The sequence below is a fragment of the Cetorhinus maximus genome, chromosome 2, assembly GCF_964194155.1.
Source record: "Cetorhinus maximus chromosome 2, sCetMax3.hap1.1, whole genome shotgun sequence".
NCBI classification, from domain to species: domain Eukaryota; kingdom Metazoa; phylum Chordata; class Chondrichthyes; order Lamniformes; family Cetorhinidae; genus Cetorhinus; species Cetorhinus maximus.
Window position 1 is genome coordinate 14,634,886 of NC_135880.1, and position 24,079 is coordinate 14,658,964.

Below are 24,079 nucleotides of genomic sequence, written 5' to 3' on the forward strand. Positions count from 1 at the left end.
TTCCTTCTCTAAAGGACATTAATGAACCAGAGGGGCTTTTAGAACAATCAATGATAGTTGTCACAGTCTCCATTAATTTCCATCACTGACACTAACTTTCAATTCCAGGTTTTTTTTTATTAACTGAATTTAAATTCCACCAAATGCCATGGTGGGATTCCAACTCATGTCGCTACAGCCTTAATCCGGTCCTCTGGATTACTAGACGAGCAACGTAACCACTATGCCACTGTCTCTCCCATTCGCCAAACTCTCAGTGTCTACCCTGTCAAGCTCCTTCAGAATTTTATACCTTTTAATGAAATTGACTCTCATTCTTCTAAACTCCAGAGAATATAGGCCCAAGCCAGGGTAACTTTGTTACTGGACGCCCCTTACCTTTTGGCTGGCAAAACTGTAGTGCTGAAATTAATATTATCACAATGGTACTTTTTAAAATCCCCAGCCAGAGGCTTTTACCTCTTCCCATGCCAACTCTCTCATGCCATACCCATCCCATTCTTTTTATGCCATCCCCCCCCGCCCCGGTATCCTCCATTGCCACCTGCCCACATTCATTCATGGGATGTGGGCTTCGCTGGCTAGGCCAGAATTTATTGCCCATCCCTAATTTCCCTTGTTCAGAGGGGCATTTAAGAGTCAACCACATTGCTGTGGGTCTGGAGTCACATGTCAGCCAGACCAGGTAAAGGTGGCAGATTTCCTTCCCTAAAGGGCATTAGTGAACCAGATGGGTGTTTACAACAATCGACTTGGTCATCATTTGACTTTTAATTCCAGATTTTTATTGAATTCAAATTCCACCATCTGCTGTGGTGGGATTCAAACCTGGGTCCCCAGAGGATTACCCTGGGTCTCTGGATTACTAACCCAGCGACAATGCCACTACGCCATCATCTCTCCTAATTTTGGTGAGACTGCTCCGTAAGACTCTCTCCTTCTGTACCTGTGGGATGACAGTTAACTCACTGAACATTTTAAAACTTTATTCGAACATTCGGGTACTGAGAGTACTATCAAATAAACCGACCAACAGGTGCACTCCTTAAACTCACCAATTAAAATGGCCCCAACAGACAAAAAACTGCGTACTATTATTATACATTTATGATCTTTAGTTTTGGACTTCCTCACAAGTGCTAACATTTTCTCTACACTTGCCCTGTTGTAATCTGGCATCTACTGCATGGGATAGCTTCCCTCACAATTATTTTTTTTTATCTGCAGGCAGAAATAAAGAAAAATGCCTTAAAATATTGAGAGGGACATTTTTTGAGACCCGTCTGCATTTGTTACCCGTGAACAAGTCATCATCCCTTTTTCAAAAAAAAAACAAAGCTTCGTCCAGCAGTACTTTGTTTATTCTGTTGGCTTTCGAGGCTGCCAAATGGGCGACGTGCAGCGATTGATTCAATCCAGCTCTCCTTACCTTACTGAGTCCCTCCTGGCTGCCGTTGGTGATACACAGATCCATCTGCCCTTGCTCAGGACTGTAGCTGACGGTTGGAGGATTGTGGATACGTTTTTGCAGGTCCTTCAACCAAGAGATTAATTCTGGAATTCTGAAACACACAGTGACACAGTTTGCCGCATCGGAAATCTATCCTGTGGCCGTTCTGAAGGATTGCAGTACAACCGGTTCAGAAGGCAGGGTGAGTAAAGCCTCCTCGTTTAAAATGAAAACTGGACATGGTCTAATTTCCCTGTTATCGATGACCTGGCATTGAAATCACATTCTTGCACATTTCAAAGCCGCTTATTCCTATTATTTCGGTCTTGATTCATTAATGGCATGAGAAAACGTGGAAGATCCTCCACTTTTCATTAACGGAGGAGGCGGTGGCATAGTGGTGTTGTCACTGGACCAGTATTTGAACCCACTGGGTTCGAATCCCACCACAGCAGATGGTGAAATTTGAATCCAATAAAAATCTGGAATTATAAATCTGACGATGACCATGAAACTATTGCTGATTGTCGTAAAAAACCCATCTGGTTCACTAATATCCTTTAGGGAAGGAAATCTGTCGTCCTTACCTGGTATGGCCTACATGTGACTCCAGACCCACAGCCATGTGGTTCACTCTTAAATGCCCTCTGAACAGGGGCAATTAGGGATGGGCAATAAATGCTGGCCCAGCCAGTGGCGCCCACATCCCATGAACGAATAAAAAAAAGTAAAACATTCTTCATCTTGCCTTTGAGCCTCTCAAAACTCTTGCAACTTCCACGCTATTGCTGGCAAGTATTGAGTGGTTAAGGTCATGATGGCCTTGACTTCCTCAGTGAAAGCTTTATCTCCTTGTACTGGGGAGTTGGTGGGTATCTGTGACAAAGTGTCGGTGGTAGCTTAATATTTACCCTGCACAAACTCCTTTGTAGTGTCGCATCGCGTAAGCCTCAATCGCAATCTCTGGATTTGGGGGTGGCATCTTTTGCGATTTTGTGTGCAGCGAAGTTACCCGCAGTTTGTGATCAGTTTCGATCTTGAACTGTAGGCCCAGGACGTAAGCAGAAAATTTTTCACATTCCCAAGTCGCTGCAAGGGCTTCTTTCTCTAGTATAGCATTGCACTGTTTCGTCTTAGATAAGGACCTTGATGCATAATAGACAGGTCTTCTTGTCCCATTACTCTGGATCTGGAATAACCCTGCGCCCAAGTCTTGTTGGTGATGTATCCCACCGCTACAATAGCGGGAAGTTCGGGATCACAGTGAGCGAGCATCGCCGAAGATACCAACGTTGTTTTGAATCGTTCAAATGACTGCTGTTGATGGTCAGTCCAGCACCGCGCCTTGCCCTGGTACAAAAGTTGTCTTAGAAGTTCATTTACTAGAAATAGGCAAAGTGGGAATTTTCCCAGTTGGTTCACCATACTCATGGACTGTTAGGGGGAAGAAAGTAAGTAAGAATTTATGGTAAGGGAGAATTCATTATAAGGGAATGAATTACTTAAATTAGAATCTACAGGCAGGCCAACGCAAACCAGTACATCAACAGTTAAACAGTTAAACCAGATGAACCTTATACACTCTCGAACTTTGTACACTCTCAGAGTTTGCAATTACTAGCAAGGTCCTGGGAGTTAGACTGGAGACTTAGGTTGGAATACAACTAAGATTAAGTGTGCTCTTCAACAGATAGGGGAAGGACAGATGGTCCTAGTTTAGGTAGGAGGGAAGGTCTCTGCCTGGGTGAAAATAGGGACATATGATGCATGTACCTGTTACCAGAGACGTCGGTTTAATGTAAACCTATATGTTGACGAGATTGGAATCTGGAAACTGTTCTTGTACGTGACCAATAACGTATAAATATGCTGAACCCTCGTAATTTAGCAGAGAGCTGTCTCAAGCTGCCTTGAGATGGTTCTCTCCTTGCAATTGCTCGAATAAACGATCATGACCTGTACTTGAGACTCCTGTCATCCGTTTGTCAAAGTTACCACAACCGTTTGGCATAGTCGGCAGGATACTCGAATCGGATCCTCGGGACGGCTCTGCAAAGTGGATGAGTGCATTTTATTTACCACATGTAGTTAGTGCAGTGAGCCTACCCGAGAGTGGTCCGGTTGGGTATCAAAAGAATCGGGAGGAGGACTCAGGACAGGAGATAGGAGGCACCAGGATAGGAGGGGGAGCCCCGCAGGCGGGCTAGCGGTGCCGAACCCGCGCAGGAAGGCCAGACCACTACCCGAAATAGGAGGCGGAGCCATGCTGGCGGGTTATGGTTTGAGACATAACCTTAGCCAAAGCCGCGTAGGAAGGCCAGACCCCAGAGAAACAAGTAGACCGCACACACCTCAAATAACTAAGTTGTTGGGGCCACCCGAACCTACCACGCAGAGACAGATGGGGATATAAGAACAGAATGCCGTCAGGAAAACAAAATGGAGCTATGGAACTTGACTGGGGAACCGCGGACTCCGTGACGAGGTTCATAGCGGAACAGCAGTCAAGGTTAATCACAAAAATGCCTAAGGAGGGGTGGAATCCACAGGGAACCCCCAGAGATCAAAAACAGTGGTAGGTAGAACAGAACAAGGAAAAGGAAAAGAAAGGGGTGATGGTTATTATTACCTTGTATCCGCAGTTGTGTAGATGGGTTAATACTAAGATCCAGTCGATTAGAGAGGGAGAGACAAAGACAGATCCGGGACAGATCAGAGCAGTGGCAGCAGTGATACTGACCAGGTGGAGGAAAGCTCCGAAGGTGAAACCTATGATAAAGTTGGGACAAAATTGCCCTCATACAACACTGTACCAACCGCCCCACTGCTGTTTGCAGTTTTGATTAGAATATGAGAGTTTTAAGTCGTTAAATTAAGGATAGAGGAATATAAATACATATCCCTAAATATATGTTTGTATGCAAGGAAGCATTTGTATGTGAGCTTTAATGTGCTTCCTTCCTTAAATTGTCATTTGTGTGTGTAGCTCAGCGTTTTAGGGTTGAAAGCCCCATGTTAGATTAAAGGAAAAGTATACTAAAACATTCCAAAGTTTTGAGTATAAGGTTTGAGTTATTTCTGGCAAAAAAAAAATCGCAATTTCAAGGTATCGTAAAGCTAAACAGGGTTAGATGAACCAACCTTTGTACCCTTGCAGACTAGTATCACCAGCTTCCAAGCTGACTGGGATTGATACATACGAGTTACATTAACTCATACGAGTTAGTATTCTAAAATTCTGAGGGAAAAAATTACCTGAAGTTCAAAGGATTCTAGGAAACCCAAAAGGCATAAACACACGGTCTAGGTGGTTCCAATGGATAAAAAGGGGTTTCTTTTGAAGAGATGAATTAAATATTAAAGGAAATCTGCATTCCAACAGCACTGTTACTTGAATTTGGGACAAGGCTTGAGGTGTAAAGTGCAGTGTAGTTTAGAAGAATACTTTTGAATCACTAGGATGCTAAGATAAGGAATGTGTCGATAAACATGTGGGACTTTTAGCTTGGGTACAAATCAGTACACATCAGAAAGAGGTAGTTTTAATTTTGATAGCGTAAGTTACATTTCTTACAAAGTTTAACATTTGAGGTTTGGTTCCTGATAATTACTCAAAAGGGAATTTTCATTTTAAAAGGTTTGACAACAATTGGCACTAATTCAAATGCTGTAAGCTTTTGTATTTGTAAGTCTGTTCCCAAAATATGAAGCTAAGCTCAAGACCTTGACAAAGTTTGGCAGAAATCCAATTTTTGGCCGAGTTAATGAATCTGGGATAATTCCAATGAAAAGGATCAGACACAATTTAGTGGGTTACTTTTGAGACAATAAAATGGTGTTTAAGAGGACGATAAGGAAGCAAAACATGTCAATGGCTGATTTCTGTTTTAAAACTGTTGTGAGAATATTTTATTTATTTTAAAGTCTCTCCAGACACCTGAACAAGATAAGATGGTAGCTATTGTATGTGTAAAATGGTCTGAGGCAAGTAGGAGAAAGAGCCAGGAAAAAGAGGATAAATATACAAACTGTTCAGCACCTATGGAACTTGGGCACTGGAACAAGCCCTAGAAAATTTAAGACAGATTAGTGAAGGGGTAACTAATGAACATTTATTTAATCTTTCACGACTGTTAGGGGGATGAAAGTAAGAATTTATGGTAAGGGAGAATTCATTATAAGGGAATGAATTACTGAAATTAGAATCTACAGGCAGGCCAACGCAAACCAGTACATCAACAGTTAAACAGTTAAACCAGATGAACTTGTAATTTAGCAGAGTGCTGTCTCAAGTTGCCTTGAGATGGTTCTCTCCTTGCAATTGCTCGAATAAACGATCGTGACCTGTACCTGAGACTACTGTGGTCCGTTTGTCAAAGTTACCACAACATGGACCTTTGTAGCTCGGTGATATTCCTGGGCATTGGGGGATCTCTTCTGGCTTTTGTCTTCTGCGAATCTGCAATGTTGCCTGTACATTACGGCCTAGGAATTTTATTGTGGGTTTGGAAAACTCGCACTTCTCGTTGAGCGTTAAGCCAGTGCCTTGCAGTGTCCTTAATACTTCTCTTACTCTTTTGTCATGTTCTTCCTTCGTTGAGCCAGGGATCAAAACACCATCCATATAAAGGCATATAAACCTCAATGCCTTCTAGAATGTTGGACATTGTCCTTTGGAAAATTCTCGGCATGGACCTGATGCCAAAAGGCAGATGGCTGAACCAGTAAATGTCCAAAGTTTGTTAGGAAGATGGTTAGAAGGTTAGACTCCTGATCCATTGGTAACTGCCAGAATCTGCTGTTTGCATCGACCTTGGTAAAGAATGTACTGTTCACAAATTTGGCGAGATTCTCGTCTACCCGATGCCACTGGATGTATTTCTTGTTCACTTGGGTCAGGTCAATGCAGAATCTGATGGATCCATTTGGTTTTGGAACTGGTACCATACCAGAGCACCACCTGGTTGGTTTGACAACTGGTCAAGTAAACCACTGTTGAAGCACCACCTCAATCTTACTCCTGACCTGTTTTAGAAGTGGGTGTGGGACCTTTCCTGGGTGTAAACAGGCAAATGGGTTTTGCATCTGTCCTGAGCGTGATGTGGTACACAGTTTTCAATTTTCCCAGGCTTTTGAAGAGTTTTGGAAAATCTCTTAAATTCCTTGTCCTGTTCTTTGATTCCACTAATTTTAAGGATTAGGTTCAGACCTATAGAGGCTTTCCTGCTGAACAAAGAGCATTCCTGGCTCTGAATAACATCCAGTGTCTCAAGAGATTTTTCTATCTTTGTATTTTAATGTTGCATCAAGATGACCTCTGACATTTAGCTTGATTCCCCCTGGACCTTGGAGTTGGACTGATGATGGTAGCTTTTTCCAGCCACTGAACTCTTGTCAATAAAACTGAGACACCAGCTCCTGCGTCCCATTTAAATTCTGTATGATGTCCATTGATTTCAATGTTAGTGCTCCGGTATTGGCTTTTATTTCCCCTAGGTCGGTGTTTTCCCTGGAAGTTTGGTTCTTTTTCTTGTATAGAGCTTCCTTTAAAAGATTTCTCTTTCTGCTTTGCAGACACAGGCTTTTTTTTTGAACAGCATACTATTTTAAAATGACCACCCATGCCATACCCACGACACTGTGCCAATCGGGCGCAGCCAAAGAAAATTAGGGGGGGAACATTGGCTACGGCTTCCCTAAAGGGACCTTAATAAACCAGCAGAGCTTTTAGCACAATCCTACAACTTCATGATCACTTTTACAGACACCAGCTTTTTTTAAATATAAATTCAACTTAAATTCCATGCTTCTAAGTATACCCGAGGGAGAGTAATTTGATGATATGTAATTCAATGAGGCAGTAGTGGAGTTTCTAATTACCCGTTTGAAGCAGAGTACTGCAGTGCCCTGTTCATTGTATCCCGACTGAAGCTTATTTTCAGACCACCCTTGATAGTGAAGTCGGCCGTCTCAAAAGGGAACATATTGGGGTTTGGCATTCCAGTAGCCAAAGAGATCGTGGTTGGTGGGCTCCTCTGCAACAGGGCAGCTGTAAACAAGCAAAAGCATTTCAGATCACCAAATGTCATTATTAAGAATCGCTTTCATCTGTATTAGTAATCCTCTCTGGAAAAACACCGGGCGGAATCGTCCCAGGTTTGCGCTAGGCTAAAATTACGTTTTACCTGCCGGCCGCAATGGCGGCTCCTCACGCCGTATCGACCCAAACCCGCCGCACTAATTATACATTCCCAGGAAACGCGCCGTTTCCATGGCGGGCGGGCTCGCATTCGCCCGCCACGCCATCACCTCGCCGCTTCATCACACCGGGTGTCACATTTAAAGAGTAGCCACACACACACCTCTCATTGCTTCCAGCCCACTACACCTGCAAAGGAGGCGTGGCCCCTGAAGGCAAGAAGACTGCAGCCCCCCTGCTTCAGTGACGTGTCCCTCGAGCACCTTTTGAACACCGTGGAGGCCCACCATGGTGTCCTCTGCCCCCGCTCTGGCTGCAGGACAGGCAGCTGCATCACCAATCCAGCATGGGAGGCAGTGACAGTGGTGGTCAGCGCCAATGCCCTGCAATAGAGGACAGCCACCCAGTGCCACTACAGGGTGAATGGTCTCATCTGTTCTGCCTACATAACTCGCTCTTCTCATCATTTTCAACTCACACACTGACAAACCCATCACACACCCACAGGGATCTCATACCTCAAGGGACAACACCACTGACTCTCACACACACCCTCACATCTCCATCAGGCTCATATCCTCTCGAGCTCACGTCCTCATCCTGTCCATGGCTCCGCTCACCACACAAACATTCCAAATGGTGCCAAGTGTCCTGCTCACATTCGCTCCATCTGTTTTCATGCAGGAGAAGCTGGCCTCCATCAGCAGGGAGAGGTCCCAGACCGGGGGTGGAGTGGCCCACATTAGGCCCCTCACTCACTATGAGGAGTGTGCCATCACGCTGACTGGTGAGGACGTGGACCGTGCCTGCAGCAACAGTGAGGTTGGTGGTGAACATCCTCGTGAGGATCCTGCGGCACATCATCCTCCCTCAATGCAACTGTGAGGGCTCTCTCTCCTGTTTTTGACTCTGCTGCCATGCGCTAACTATCTCTACTTTGGTTCACAGGGAGCTCTGCCAAGCGACCGACACCCTCAGTCCCTCAGCTCCATCCAGGTCCTCACCTCCAGCCAAGAGGACACCTCCTCCCTTGAAGAGCTGGAAATAAGCAGCCTGGAAGACCCGTCACAGCGCTTACCCACACCCTGTACCAGCGCAGAGGCACACACCTCGGTGGGGCCTAGATCTAGCGCAGGCTCGGATTCACAATCTGATGCCCACTGGACAGACACGCGTTTGCAGCAGGAGGAGGCAGGTTCAGCTGAGCTCCCTGGCACTTGGAGGACTGCTGTGGAAAAGGAATCTGTGAGGTCCGAGTCATATGATGAACCTCTGGATTTGGCCTTCCAACTCATCATGGAGAGTCAGCAGAAGGCGAGGGAACATCACGCAGAGCTGTTGGAAGCCTTCAACAGAGTGGCACTGAGAGGGGGAAACCGGGCACCTCGATTTCCCTCTAGGTGCTCCTTCCCCTCAAGGAGTCAGGCTGGGGCCTCCGGGCACCTGATGGGAGGAGGAGGGGCAGCTGGACACCCCTGGGTCAGCTACAGCAGCTGTCCACTGCCTCCGAGTCTCATTTGCCTGTGAGCCCCTCAAACACGTCCTCTATCACTGCAGAGGGAGCAGCTGGTCAATGAGTGACTCTGGAGGGAAATGTGTGTATGTGGCAGGGCCTTTTGGAGCCTTGTGCACTCTCCCATGCACAGGGATCCTTCTTGTCTCATCCTCACCTCAACGTCCAGAGCATTTTCAATGCTGTTGGTGGGGTTCTCTTCCAGTTGTCTATCTGAGCTGACCTGCATCTCCGCCCACCCACTGATCACGTTCCCATTCAGCACCAAGATTCTCATTTCATTTTCAATTTAGACAGCATTTTGATGATTCAAATTTTCATGCGCTCCCCTGTCCTTTCCTCTCCTCCAGTCACCCATTTCCTTTCGCCCATCACAGTTGACACCCTCATGGCATCTCCTTCCACCTCCTCTCCATGACCTACCAGCCTTTCCTTTGGGGATGTCCAGGGGAACGTGCACATTCCCTTCCTTCCAGAAAATCCCACCCCCACCCACAATAAGGGGAGGTGATGACGTAGTGGTATTGTCTGGACTAGTAATCCAGAGACCCAGGGTAACGCTCTGGGTGGGGGGGGGCGGTGTTCGAATCCAACCACGGCAGATGGTGGAATTTGAATCCAAAAAAATCTGGAATTAAAAGTCTAACGATGGCCATTAAAATCATCGTTGGTTGTTGTAAAAACCCATCTGGTTCACTAATGTCCTTTAGGGGAGAAAATCTGCTGTCCTTACCTGGTCTGGTCTACACGTGACTCCAGACTCAAAGCAATGTGGTTGACTATGGAATGGCTGAGTAAGCCACTCATTTGTATCAAACTGCGATAAAGTCTCAAGAAAGGAATGAAACCAGACGGACCACCCGGTATCAATCTAGGCATCGGAAACAACAAACTCAGCTCCGTAGGCCCTGCAAAGTCCTCCTTACTAACATCTGGGGGCTTTGCCAAAATTGGGAGAGCTGCCTCAGCAACAGCCTGACATAGTCATCCTCACGGAATCATATCTTACAGATAATGGCCCAGACACCACCCTCACCATCCCTGGGTATGTCCTGTCCCACCGGCAGGACAGACCCAGCAGAGGTGGCGGCACAGTGGTATACAGTCGGGAGGGAGTTGCCCTGGGAGTCCTCAAAATTGACTCTGGACCTCATGGAGTCTCATGGCATCAGGTCAAACATGGGCAAGAAAACCTCCTGCTAATTATCATGTACTGCCCTCCCTCAGCTGATGAATCAGTGCTCCTCCATGTTGAACACCAGTTGGAGCATTGAGGGTGGCAAGGGTGCAGAATGTAGTCTGGATGGGGGACTTCAACGTCCATCACCAAGAGTGGCTCGCTAGCACCACTACTGACCGAGCTGGCCGAGTCAGAACGGACATAGCTACTAGACTGGGTCTGTGGTAGGTGCTGAGGGAACCAACAAGAGGGAAAAACATACTTGACCTCATCCTCACCAACCTGCCTGCCGCAGATGCATCTGTCCATGACAGTATCGGTAGGAGTGACCACCGCACAGTCATTGTGGAGATGAAGTCCCACCTTCACATTGAGGATACCCTCCATCGTGTTGTGTGGCACTATCATCGTGCTGAATGGGATAGATTTCGAACAGATTTAACACCTCAAGACTGGGCATCCATGAGATGCTGTGGGCCATCAGCAGCAGCAGAATTGTACTTGAACAGAATCTGTAATCTCATGGCCCGGCATATCCCCCACTCTACCATTACCATCAAGCCAGGGGATCAACCCTGGTTCGATGAATAGTGCAGGAGGGCATGCCAGGAGCAGCACCAGTCATACCTAAAAATGAGGTGTCAACCTGGTGAAGCTATAACACAGGACTAAACAGTATAAGCAGCAAGTGATAGACAGAGCTAAGTGATCCCACAACCAACGGATCAGACCCAAGCTCTGCAGTTGTGGTGGTCTAGACAAATAGGGAACCCACTTAGTACTAAAAAGGTTAATGGAGAAATTGAATTAAATGCCTAGGCCTAAGAGAAAAATACTGCAACCTTGAAGAACAATACCATCTTGTCTGACCACTGTCGTAGGATGAGCCCTGAGACATTCCATGTTGTTCTTTCTCAGGCCGAATGTAATCAAAGTTGTGATAACCAAGTGTGTAAGCACCACACCTGTTGTGGTGGGAATGGAAATTAACTAAAACATGGATTGGTCAGTTAATGTATGCAAATAAGCGGATTGAGATGTGCAAAATTTACTGATTGGCTGTAAAATGCTTTTAAGCAAGTGTTTGTGTATTCTGCTTTGAGACGGTACAATAGCTCTCGCTGTATTGTTCTCCCTTCTGCACAAGTAATAAATGGGGTTTCTGTGTATTAATAATGCCTTGGTGTGATTAATCTCCGATACAGTCCTGCCACATCCAGTCGTGATTGGTGGTGGACAATTAAACAACTCACTGGAGGAGGAGGCTCCACAAATATCCCAATCCTCGATTATGGGGGAGCCCAGCACATCAGTGCAAAAGATAAGGCTGAAGCATTTACCACAATCTTCAGCCAGAAGTGCCGAGTGGATGATCCATCTCGGCCTCCTCCGGAGGTCCCCAGCATCACAGATGCCAGTCTTCAGCCAATTCAATTCACTCCACGTGATATCAAGAAACGGTTGAAGGCATTGGATACTGCAAAGGCTATGGGCCCTGACAATATTCCAGCAATAGTACTGAAGACTTGAGTTCCAGAACTTGCCGTGCCCCTAGCCAAGCTACACCAGTACAGTTACAACACTGGCATCTACCCAGCTATGTGGAAAATATGTCATGTATACTAATAGCAGGATAAATTACCGCCCCATTAGTCCACTCGCGATCATCATTGAAGTAATGGAAGGGGTCATCAACAGTGGCATCAAGTGGCATTTACTTAGCGATAACCTGCTCACTGATGCCCAGTTTGGGTTCCGCCAGGGCCACTCAGCTCCTGACCTCATTGCAGCCTTGGTTCAAACATGGAGAAAAGATGTCCCTCCAGGTGCCTTCTTGCCATATTGTCGGCTCATGCCACTGAACACGCCCGATGCCAGCGGGCACAGAAAATCTCGCCCAATGTCTCAAGACAGAGGTCTTTAAAATTATGAGAAGTTTGATTGGGTGGATGTATAGAAGACGTTTCCTCTTGTGGTGCAGTGCGAAACTAGAGGTCGTAAGGAGAAGATAATCACTAACGAATCCGATAAGGAATTCAGGAGAAACTTTCTTTACCCAGAGAATGGTTAGTACACAGAGCTTGTTACCACATGGAGATATGAAGTATAGATGCATTTCACGGACGCTAGATAAACACGTGAGGGAGAAAGGAATGTAAGGATGTGATGATAGATGAATTAGGGTGGGAGGAGGCTGTCATGAAAGTATAATTCTTATTTAATTGTAAAAGTAGGTTAATAGTGGGGTTTAGATAGTTTCTCTGTGTGCGTGCGTGTGTGTGTGTGTGGGATTTAATTGAATTGGAGAAAGCTGGTCAGGAGGCTTTGACTTACCAAAAAGAAGCCAGGTTTGAAATGCTAGATACATAAACATGGGTCAAGTTTTAGAAGGTGAGGTGAGGAGAATCTGCATTTTTAGATAAATCACGATAGTTTGGATTTCAAAGAGATGGTAAGATGTTACACGTAGCCAGAGAAGCTACGCCAAGCAGTGTGTTTATTTTTCACAAAGGTTACTGATAGAATTAGCATCATGAAAAGATTTATATTATGAGAAAGGTAAAGTTCCAAAGACATATGGGAACAACGGAATTTGCATTAAAAGAGAGAAACATATAATAAAGGGAAATGAGGCTATGTGTCAGGGAAGGCATTGTAAGATCACCCAGAAGTGTGAAAAGCCTCCAGTATTTGTGCATTAAGCTGCTGTCTACAGAAACCGAAGCTGGGAAAAGCCACTTTGAATTCTACTGCCCGAGGTAGTGTAGTGATTTGCCTGGATCTGTTTAAATCTATTTGTTTTTACTGTTGCCTTAACGGGGGTGTAACTGGAAGCCAAATTAATTAGGGGGTTTAGGAGTTATTATAATAGTAATTTGTAAACCTGTGTGTGTGCTTGAAATCTTTTCTTTTTGTTAATAAATGTTTAGTAAAGTTAGTTTTGTAAAAATTCTCTAGAGTCTTGGTAGACTTACTACTACTGAATTCAGGGTACGTCTCTCAAATTAAAATACAAATTGCAAAATCGTTGTGACTGCATGATCAAGTTTCCCTTGTGGATTTGATCTGCCTGGCACATATCATCTGCTGTCTCATAACAAGGCTGTTGTGGAGCATAAGCACCTGAAGTTATTTCTGTGCCACAAATTCAAGGTAAATATAACTCTACTCTGCACGTCTGTTATATTCTATTACAGAGGAAGCTCGAGTGAGGCGTACTTTACTCTCCCCTCAAGAACTGTTGACTCATGGGTTGGAGAAAAGAAAGGTTAGGTGGTTTTACATTCTTAACACATGAACTTTGCTCAGTGAGCTTCTCACAAACTTACTTCCTTATGATTCAATAACTAAAAGCTGAGGAATCTGCTGACTTATTCGAAGGAACAGAAAAACCCACTGTGCCCATCCACACGTTAAACTAGTCTTACTGGAATAGCCAGGTGTTCCATAATGTCTCGGTCAATCATTCCTAACACCCATGATGCTGCAAGGAGTCACCAATGGAGCTTCAGAGTGGACATTCGTCTAGCAAAAGCTCGTAATAAGATCATAAGAAACAGGAATAGGAGTAGGCCATTCAGCCCATCAAGCCTGTTATACCATTCAAGAAGATAATGGCTGATCTGATTGCGGCCTTAACTCCACTTTCCTGTTCTCCATAACCCTTGACAATCAAAAATCTACTCTTTGGGGAAGAGAATTCCGCAGTCAAATGACCCTCTGAGAGAAGAAATTCCTCTTCATCTCCGTCTTATTTTTATTTATAAGCTATGCCTTATTTTTAAGCTGTGTCCTCTAGTTCTGGATTCCTCCATGAGTCGAAACATCCTCTCAGCATCCACCCTGCCTAGCCCCCTCCGAATTTTATAAGTTTCAATAAGATCACCTCTCATTCTTCTAAACTCCAATGAGTATAGGCCCAACCTGCTCAGCCTTTCCCCTTAAGAAAACCCCTTCATCCCAGGGGTCAGCCGAGTGAATGTTCTCTGAGCTGCTTCCAATGCAAGTATGTCTCTCTTTAAGTAAGGAGACCAAAACTGTACACAGTACTCCAGGACTGATCTTATACTCTGTACAGCTGTAGCAAGATTTCCCCGCTTTTATCCTTTATCCTCCTTGCAATAAAGGCCAAGCAGTAGTATTTGGGATTGTATGGGGACTTCAATCATGCGGGTCTTCTTACTCTACTCATTCCCCAGAGATCAGTTACTGCCAAAACAATGCAGGTAATACTTTAAAAGTACTTGATGTAGGTGCCACTCTACATCCCTGGTTTCTTACTGTCAATTGAGACCATTGCTGTAAACACAATCATCTTTATTAAACCAAGAAAAATGAACTATATTACACTAGGCAAAAAGGTTGGAAAGATCTCAATACAAACACAAGACAATGATTATCAAATTTCCTCTAATCCTTTACCCCAGCAATATCTTTACAGACTCATAAACCAGTCGACAGTTATCATCAGCTTGACACACAAGTTTCTTCCAGTGAATTCCTGAGCATCCACTCGATGCTTTCCACCCAACTTGTATCTCCCCCCGAGACACCCAAAAACCACACTCTAACTCACTGTTTCTTCAACCACGGAGTAAACAAAATGAGTTCCCTAAACTCAGTCTTCCAGTAGCACCTCTGCTAAACTGATTACTTTTCTGAGTCCCATAACTATTATTCAGTTAACTACTGTCCCAACAACCTTGTAGTTTTTCGTATCAGCGAGCTTAGAATTCCTGTCCTCAGTTCAGTGTGTGTCAGGCGTTTTTTCCTCTGTGTCTGAGTCCTTGGACCACTGTCATGAGGCAACAGTAAAGGTTATCTACGTTGTGTTTTTTCTTTTCATAATCACTAAACTTTTAATGCCTTTTAACCCATCTCTTTAACTTCAGGGGTTTTAAAACCTCATTAACAATGTATAATGTATGTACAAACAGATCCAAAAGACCTGACCTTTTAGTTGGGAGTCTTTCCAGACTCCCAGGCACCAAGACTCACAAACAACTTAAATGAAACTGAAACCATTTTACTTTTCTTAATGCACGAATATATATACTCAACTTAAAAACTGTACATGGTTCGTAACATTGTCTTGTGTCTAATGTCATTTTGGAGAATAATGTCACTTGTTAGAATAGAAAGTTGATTGTGCTAGGACTAAATGTACTAGAACATTCACACTCTTCCATCCCATTCATGAGATGTATCATTTTGAGGGGCTGACAGAAAGTTTCACTTATTTACAGATCTGGGTAGCAGGTAAGCTGAACTCACTGTACAAAAGTCAAGTTTCTGCTAATTTTCTTGGCGATTAATGTGAATCATTGCTGATTTGGATTTATTATAAGAATCTCTTTCCTTGCAGTGACTAAGTTGCTTCATTTTATTGCAAGAGCAAAGTATGTACTGGCTCAGTGAAAGTGGTATGAATCATAAAAGAACTGTTACAGCTCAGAAACAGCCCACTGATATGTTCATCAAGTCTTCTAGTGCTTTTCTTCACAAGCCATCTGGTGTGCTCCTACTGTTCTGGTCATATCTGCATACCCTTAACATATTATTTTCTTAAGCAATTATCAAATTCCCTCCAAAAGAAATTAAAGGGGCCAAGATTTTTTGACCATCCTATGGACAAGCGCAGTGGTTATACAGGGCTTTGGTAAGACCGCACCTGGAGTACTGGTAAAGTTTTGGTGTCCTTACCTAAAGAAATCTGAATTTAGAGGGATGCAACAAAGATTGATCCCTGGGATGAGAAGGTTATTCCCTAGAAGAGAGAGAACTCGAGCAGAACAGGCACATATTCCCCGGAGTTTAGAAAAGTGAGGGGCGATTTCATTGAAACGTACACAATTCTTAGGAGGCTTGACAGGGTCGATGCGGGGTTGGGGAGGGGAGTACGGGGGGCACCGTTTCCCCTGGCTGGGGAGTCTAGTTTGAGGGAGATGGTGGTGTAGTGGTAATGGCACTGCACTAGCAATCCAGGCACTCAGGTTAATGCTCTGGGCTCTGGAGACAAGGGTTCAAATCCCACCAAGGCAACTGGTTGAATTTAAATCTGAGTAATTAATTTAAAAATCTGGAATGTTGACCGTGAATTGCCAAAAAACACTTATGCTCACTAATGCCCTTCGGGAAGGAAATCTGCCATCCTTCCCTGGCCTGGCCTACATGTGATTCCAGATCCATAACAATGTGGTTGACTCTTAAATGCCCTCTGAAATGGCCTAGCAAGTGACTCAGTTCAAGGGTAATTAGGGATGGGCAACAAATGCTGACCTTGCCAGTGATGCCCACATCCCATGATTAAAAAAAAATGAACGCGCATGTTGAGGACAAGGATGAGGAGAAATTTCTTCACTCAGAGGGCTTTGAATCTTTGGAATTCACTACCCGAGAGATGCTCAGTCACTGAGCAGATTCAAGACTGAGATCAATAGTTTTGGGCGCAAAGAGAATCAAGAGATTGGGCAGGAAAGTAGCACTGAGGTAGAAGATCAGCTATGGTAGTATTGAATGGCGGAGCAGGCTCAAGTAGCATGGACTACTCCAGCTCCTACTTCTCACCTTCTAGGTGTGGGGTAAATTCCCTGCCCTGGGCTGTAGAATAACCCAGGACTTGGACCAACCCCCATAGACAGGAGAATGGAGACAGCTTTGGGCGTCTTCAATCTAAAGTTAGAAGGCCCCATTAAAGCCTGAAGATCTGGTCAGTGAAGTCTTTAAAGATCCTTACTGTATGCCTTTCAAGTCCTTTTCGGCAGACCCCGCCTCACGGGTGACACAGTCTGAGGGAGGTGCAAGCCCTCAGGACAATTCTTTTGGCCTCATTTACAATCTCTAGGTGAGCTGTCAGGTTCACTGCTGGTCTTAGTCACAAGTAGGGCAGGATCCAACATTGGAGATCTATGTCCCCTTACTGGTTGATATATTATGAGTCACAGCAGGCCACATGCAGCAAAACTGAGGTGGGGAACGGAAGGGGCTGGGGTGGGGGGGGGTTTGGGGAATGAGGGGAAAATGCACTCATGGATTTCTTCAGGAGGTCATAGCTGGGGCTGTTTTCTGTCAATTGCACTGTCTAGCTCCATTCACAATTCCTCACACATAATGAGACAGCGCGTGATTGCAGGCCGAAAGACTTGGACAACCTCCAGGTCGCCCTCATCTTTTTTATCTCAAGACTTTGATCTCTTGGCACAGCCTCCAATCTTCCGCCCTCTATAAACTTGAACTCATCCAAACTCTGCTGCCTGAATCCTAACGCCTTCACCCTTTTCCCCTGTGCTCTCTGATCTACATTGGCTCTCAGCTTGGCAATGCCTCAATTATAGAATTCTCATGCTTGTTCACAAATCATCCCGTGGCTTTGCCCTCTCCATCTCTGTAACCTCTTCAAGCCAGACATCCCTCCGATATTGTTGCTTCTTCACATTCCCGTTTTGATCGGTGCACCATTGCTGGCTATGCTTTCAGCTGCCTAGACACCAGGAATTCCCTCCCTAGACCTCTATGCCTGTCTCTCCTCCTTTGACATGTTCCTTAAAACTCACCTCTTTGACCAAACTTTTGATCATCTGCCCTAATATCTCCTTACGCAGCTCAGTGTCCAATTTTGTTTGATTAACTCCAGTGAAGTGCTTTAGGACTTCTTGTTACATTAAAGGTGCCATATAAATATAGGTTGTTATTGATATGGACGATGATGATATGCAGTGGTAGGTACCATTTTACAGAATAATAGAGCATAGAATTAGGCCATTCAGCCCATTAAGCTTATACAGGCTCTGTGAAAGAGCTATCCAATTAGTCCGACTATCATGTTTTTCCCCTGTAAGCCTGCAAATTTTTCCTTTTGATCTTGAGCACAAAAATCGAGGTTGACACTCCATTGCAATACTGAGGGAGTGCTGCCCTGTTAGAGATGCCATTTTTCGGATAATACGCCAAACCAAATCTGCCTCCGTGGTTGATTTAAAAGATGCCATGATAGTATTTCGAAGAAGAGCAGGGAATTATCCCCTGGTGCCCTGGTCAATATTTACCCCTCAATCAACAGCTCAAAAACATTCACACACTGCTGTTTGTGGGGGATTGTGTAAGCAAACTGACTGTCACGCTTCCTACGTTACAACAGTGACTACACTTCAAAAGTACTTCACTGACTGTAAAGTGTCGACATGTCCGGTGGTTGTGAAAACAGCACTGTATAAATGCAAGTCTCTCTTTCTCTTTTATTTTCTAAGTTACCATCAAATCTGCTTTTTTCACAACATGTCAGGGGTTTGGGAACCAGATGGTCACATACTAGAGAGGAATACCAAGGTGCAAGGAATATTGGGAGAGGCAGACAGTGCCAGTGTAGGAAATAGTAAGGCATTGGGTGGGTTCAGAGGAAGAGGGAAAGTAATAAAGTCTAAATTAAGGTCACAGTGCATGTAGGTGAATGTGTGAAATTCGGTAAATAAGATCGGTGATTTACAGGTGCAGAAAACTACGTGGAAATATGAGTGGTGGTGATGACAGAGACCTGGCTTGAAGAAGGACAGGGCTGGGTATTAAGTATTCTTCAATAAGAGGTGTTCAAGAAAGATAGGAAAGGGAGAAAAGGAAAGGAAGAAAATGGTGAGGGTGGTAGTATTGATTAAGGAGAACGTTGCAGTGCCGGAGAGAGAGAAGATTTCCCAGAGGGGTCAAGGACAGGATCTATTTGGCTAGAGCTAAGGAACAGAAAAGGTGTAATTACATTGTTCGGTGTAGTCTATAGGCCACCAACTGATGTGAAAGATGAGAAAACAAACTTGAAAGGAAATTACGTGGAGGTGCAAGATTTATAGAGTTGGGTGACTTTAATTATCCAAATATAGACTAGGATAGTAGTACTGTAAAAGGCAAGGGCTTTTAAAAGCGTGTTCAGGAGAAATTTCAGCTGTATGTTTCCAGTCCAGTGAGAAAGGAGTCACTGCTGGACCTGGCTCTTGGGAATGAGGTGGGCCAAGTCTCAGTAAGGGAACATGTAGAGGACAGTGATCATTGTATCATGAAGTTTAGGTTGGTTATGGAAAAGGACAAAGAACAATCCAGAGTAAGAATAATTAACTGGGGGAATGTTATGACACAGCAGTTGGTAAAGGCTGAGTTATTTAAAACCCCAGAGGGAAACTTTAAACAACTGTCAGAACCTATATTTTCAATTGGTATGTTGTGAGCTGCAGCTCTAAATTCAGGAATAAGACCACCAGTTCTCGAGAGGTTTTTATGTCAAACTAAATGAGACATTTATTAATTTACAACAAATTAAACACATACACATGGCAACAAATTACTACCATCATAACTTTTAACAAATTCCCAAGTTAATCTCCACCACGGCAACAATAATCATAAGACTTAACCAGACAACAGGCAAAGCATTTTCACCTTATGAATTCAAAATGAGGTTCCTTTCAATTTTGTTCCTTTGCAGACAGTTGTAGGCTTACAAGCTTAGATCTTATCTGCCTCTGCCCTGCACACACAAAAACCCTTCTGCTATACCCAGCCTTTCCCTTTGAATGCAAATTCTCATTGTATCACCAGGCCCTTTGAACTCCACCTCTTCTAACAATAAAACCCCTTTTTCATAGTGCCAATTTTATTAGTAATATAAACATTGCTTGGTGTCTCCTAGCTCGGTGCAAGATTTCACTCCCACTCCTGAATGCGCTATTCAACAAAATGCAAATGCACTCTACCTCTGTTTACATCTCAACACTACTATACATCAAAGCACTCAGACTAGCTGGCTTTAATCCAATTAACACACACAGACTAAACCTCTATTTTAAAAACTAATTTCCAATAACATTATATACATTAATGTTCCTGACAAGGAAAGCCAACTTTCATGGATCTGGCACAGATAAACTGGAATCAAAAATTAGCAGGCAAACTGGAAGTGAACAATGGGCCATCTTTAAAGGATTGATAGTTCAAGTATCGTCAAGGCACATTCCCCGACGGGGAAATGCAGGGCATACAAATCCAGAACTCTCTGGATGATGATAGAGATTAAGATGAAGCAGAAAAAAAAGTGTGCATGTGACAGACGTCAGGTGTGTCGAGAAGATATAATAATGTTATTGGAAATGATTTTAAAATAGAGTTCTCGTGGAGTCTGTGTCTGTGTGTGAGTCTGTGTGTGTCTTACTCACCAGGTGGGCAATCCATGGTGAAAGACTGTTTTGTATTTAGCCCAATATTACTTACCAATATCTGGTAGGGTGACGTTAAAACTGGCCACATTCATTTCCATATTTATTTCATTGTCAACATGTCTTTGCATCTTTTTTTCATTCTTTCACAGGATGTGGGTGTCACTGGCAAGGCCAGCATTTACTGCCTATCCCTAATTGCCCTTAAGAATGTGGTGCTGAGTCACCTTCTTGAACCGCTGCAGTCCATGTGGTGTAGGTACATCCACAGTGCTGTAAGAAAGGGAGTTCCAGGATTTTGACCCAGTGACAGTGAAGCGATATAGTTCCAAGTCAGCATGGTGTGTGGCTTGGAGGGGAACTTCCAGGTGGTGGTGTTCCCATGCATCTGCTGCTCTTGTCCTAGGTGGTTGTGGTTGTGGGTTTGGAAGGTGCTGTCTAAGGGACCTTGGTGAGTTTCTGCAGTGCATCTTGTAGATGGTGTACACTGCTGCCGCTGTGCGTCGGTGGTGGAGGGAGTGGATGTTGAAGTTGCTGGATGGGATGTTAATCAAGCGGGCAGCTTTGTCCTGGATGGTGTCGAGTTTTTTGTGTGTTGTTGGAGCTGCGCTCATCCAGGCAAGTGGAGAGCATTCCATCACACTCCTGACTTTGCCTTGTAGATGGTGGGCAGGCTTTGGAGAGTCAGGAGGTGAGTTACTTGTCGCAGCCTGTGACCTGATCTTGCAGCCACAGTATTTATATGGCTAGTTCAGTTCATATTCTGGCCAATGGTAATCCCCAGGATATTGATAGTGGGAGATTCAGTGATGGTAATGCCATTGAATGTCAAGGAGAGATGACTGGATTCTTTCTTGTTGGAGATAGTCATTGCCTGACACTTGTGTGGCGTGAATGTTAATTGCCACTTGTCAGTCCAAGCCTGGATATTGTCCAGGTCTTGCTGCATTTGAACATGGACTGCTTCAGTATCTGAGGAGTCGCAAATGGTGCTGAACGTTGTGCAATCATCACCAAACATCCCCACTTCTAACCTTATGATGTAAGGAAATTCATTGATGAAGCAGCTGAAGATGGTTGGGCCGAGGACACTACCCTGGGGAACTCCTGCAGTGATGTCCTGGAACTGAGATGACTGACCTCCAACAACCACAACCATCTTCCTTTGTGCTGGGTATGACTTCAACCAGTTTTCCCCCAATTCCCATTGACTCCAGTTTTGCTAGGGCTCCTTGGTGCCACACTCGCGGCCTTGATGTCAAGGGCAGTCACTCTCACCTCACCTTGGGAGTTCAGCTCTTTTGTCCATGTTTGAACCAAGGCTGTAACGAGGTCAGGAGCTGAGTGATCCTGGCAGAACCCAAACTGAGTGTCAGTGAGCAGGTTATTGCTAAGTAAGTGCCGCTTGATAGCACTGTTGATGACCCCTTCTATCACTTTGCTGATGATCGAGAGTAGAGTGATCAGGTAATAATCGACCGGGTTGGATTTGTCCTGCTTTTGTGTAGTGCCTTCAGTCGTTTCTTGATATCATGTAGAGTGAATTGAATTGGCTGAAGACTGGCATCTGTGATAGAAATATAGAAAATAGAAGCAGGAGTAGGTGATTCGGCCCTTCGAGCCTGCTCCGCCATTCAATATGATCATGGCTGATCCTCTATCTCAACGCAATACTCCCGCTCTCTCCACATACCTCTTGATGCCTTTAGAGTCTAGAAATCTATTTCCTTCTTAAATATATTCAGTGACTTGGCCTCCACAGTCTTCTGTAGTAGAGAATTCCACAGGTTCACGACTCTCCAAATGAAGCTTCTCCTCATCTCAGTCCTAAATGGCCTACCCTGTATCCTGAGATTGTGACCCCTTGTTCTAGACCCCCAGCCAGAGGAAACATCATCCCTGCACCCAGTCTGTCTAGTCCTGTCAGAATTTTATATGTTTCAATGAGATCCCCTCTCATTCCACTAAACTCCAGTGAATACAGGCTGAGTCGACCCAATCTCCTCATACGACAATCCTGCCATCCCAGGAATCAGTCTGGTGAACCTTCGCTGCACTCCCTCTATGGCAAATATATCCTCTCTTAGGTAAGGAGACCAAAATTGCACACAATACTCCAGGTGTGGTCTCACCAAGGCCCTGTACAGCTGCAGTAAGACATCTTTGCTCCTGTACTCAAGTCCTCTCGCAATGAAGGCCAACATACCACTTGCCTTCTTAACTGCTTGCTGTACCTGCATGCTTGCTTTCAGTGATTGGTGTACAAGGACACCCAGGTCCCTTTGTACATCAACATTTCCCAATCAATCACCATTTAAATAATACTCTGCCATTTTGTCTTTGCTATCAAAGCGGATAACTTCACACTTATCCACGTTATGCTGTATCTGCCATCTATTTGCCCACTCACTCAACTTGTCTAAATCGCCTTGAAGCCTCTTTACATCCTCCTCACCACTCACATTCCCACCTAGTTTTGTGTTGTCAGTAAACTTGGAAATATTACATTTGGCTCCCTCATCCAAATCATTGGTATATATTGCTATTCGCTGGGGCCCAAGCACTGATCCCTGTGGTTCCCCACTAGTCACCACCTGCCATTCCGAAAAGGACCCATTTATTCGTGCTCCCTGTTTGCTGTCTGTTAATCAATTCTCAATCCATGCCAATATATTACTCTCAATCCCATTTGCTTTGATTTTTCAAACTAACCTCTTATGTGGGACTTTATCAAAAGCTTTCTGAAAATCCAAATACACCACATCCACTGGTTCTCTCTTATTTATTCTGCTAGTTACATCCTCAAAAAACTCCAGTTGGTTTGTCAAACATGATTTACCTTTCATAAATCCATGCTGACTTTGTCTAATCCTGTTGATATTTTCTAAATGTCCTGTTAGCACCTGATGCTGGCGACCTCTGGAGGAGGCTTAGATGGATCATCCACTCGGCACTTCTGGCTGAAGATTGTAGCAAGTGCTTCAGCCTTATCTTTTGCACTGATGTGCTGGGCTCCCCCAGCATCGAGGATGGGGATATTTGCGGAGCCTCCTCCTCCAGGGTGTTGTTTAATTGTCCACCATCATTCACGACGGGATGTGGCAGGACTGCACAGCTTAGATCTGATCCGTTGGTTGTGAAATTGCTGAGCTCTGTTTCTCACTTGCTGCTCATGCTGTTTGGCACACAAGTAGTCTTGTGTCATAGCTTCACCAGGTCAACACCCCATTTTTAGGTATGCCTGGTGCTGCTCCTGGCATGCCCTCCTGCACTCTTCATTGAACAAGGGTTGATCCCCTGGCTTGGTGGTAATGTTAGGGTGGGGGACATGCTGGGCCATGAGGTCACAGATTATGTTCAAGTACAATTCTGCTGCTGCTGATGGCCCACAGCGCCTCAGTTGCCCAGTCTTGAGTTGCTGTATCTGTTCGAAATCTATCCCATTTAGCACGGTGGTAGTGCCAAACAACACAATGGAGGGTATCCTCAATGTGGAGATGAGACAACAACTGTGCGATGTTCACTCCTACTGATATGTCATGGA

The 24,079-nt window shown here is 44.5% G+C and overlaps 1 protein-coding gene across 1 annotated transcript in view; it reads right to left on the bottom strand.

Annotated features, from left to right (window-relative positions):
* Positions 1–24,079, bottom strand: part of aadat (aminoadipate aminotransferase) — a 104,435-nt gene that overhangs the window by 60,678 nt on the left and 19,678 nt on the right. The window contains exons 3-4 of the mRNA XM_078561397.1: positions 7,331–7,499; positions 1,430–1,562 (exon numbers count right to left, since the gene is read on the bottom strand). Of these exons, the coding sequence (XP_078417523.1) occupies positions 1,430–1,562; positions 7,331–7,499 (302 nt within the window). The remainder of the gene's footprint in view (positions 1–1,429; positions 1,563–7,330; positions 7,500–24,079) is intronic.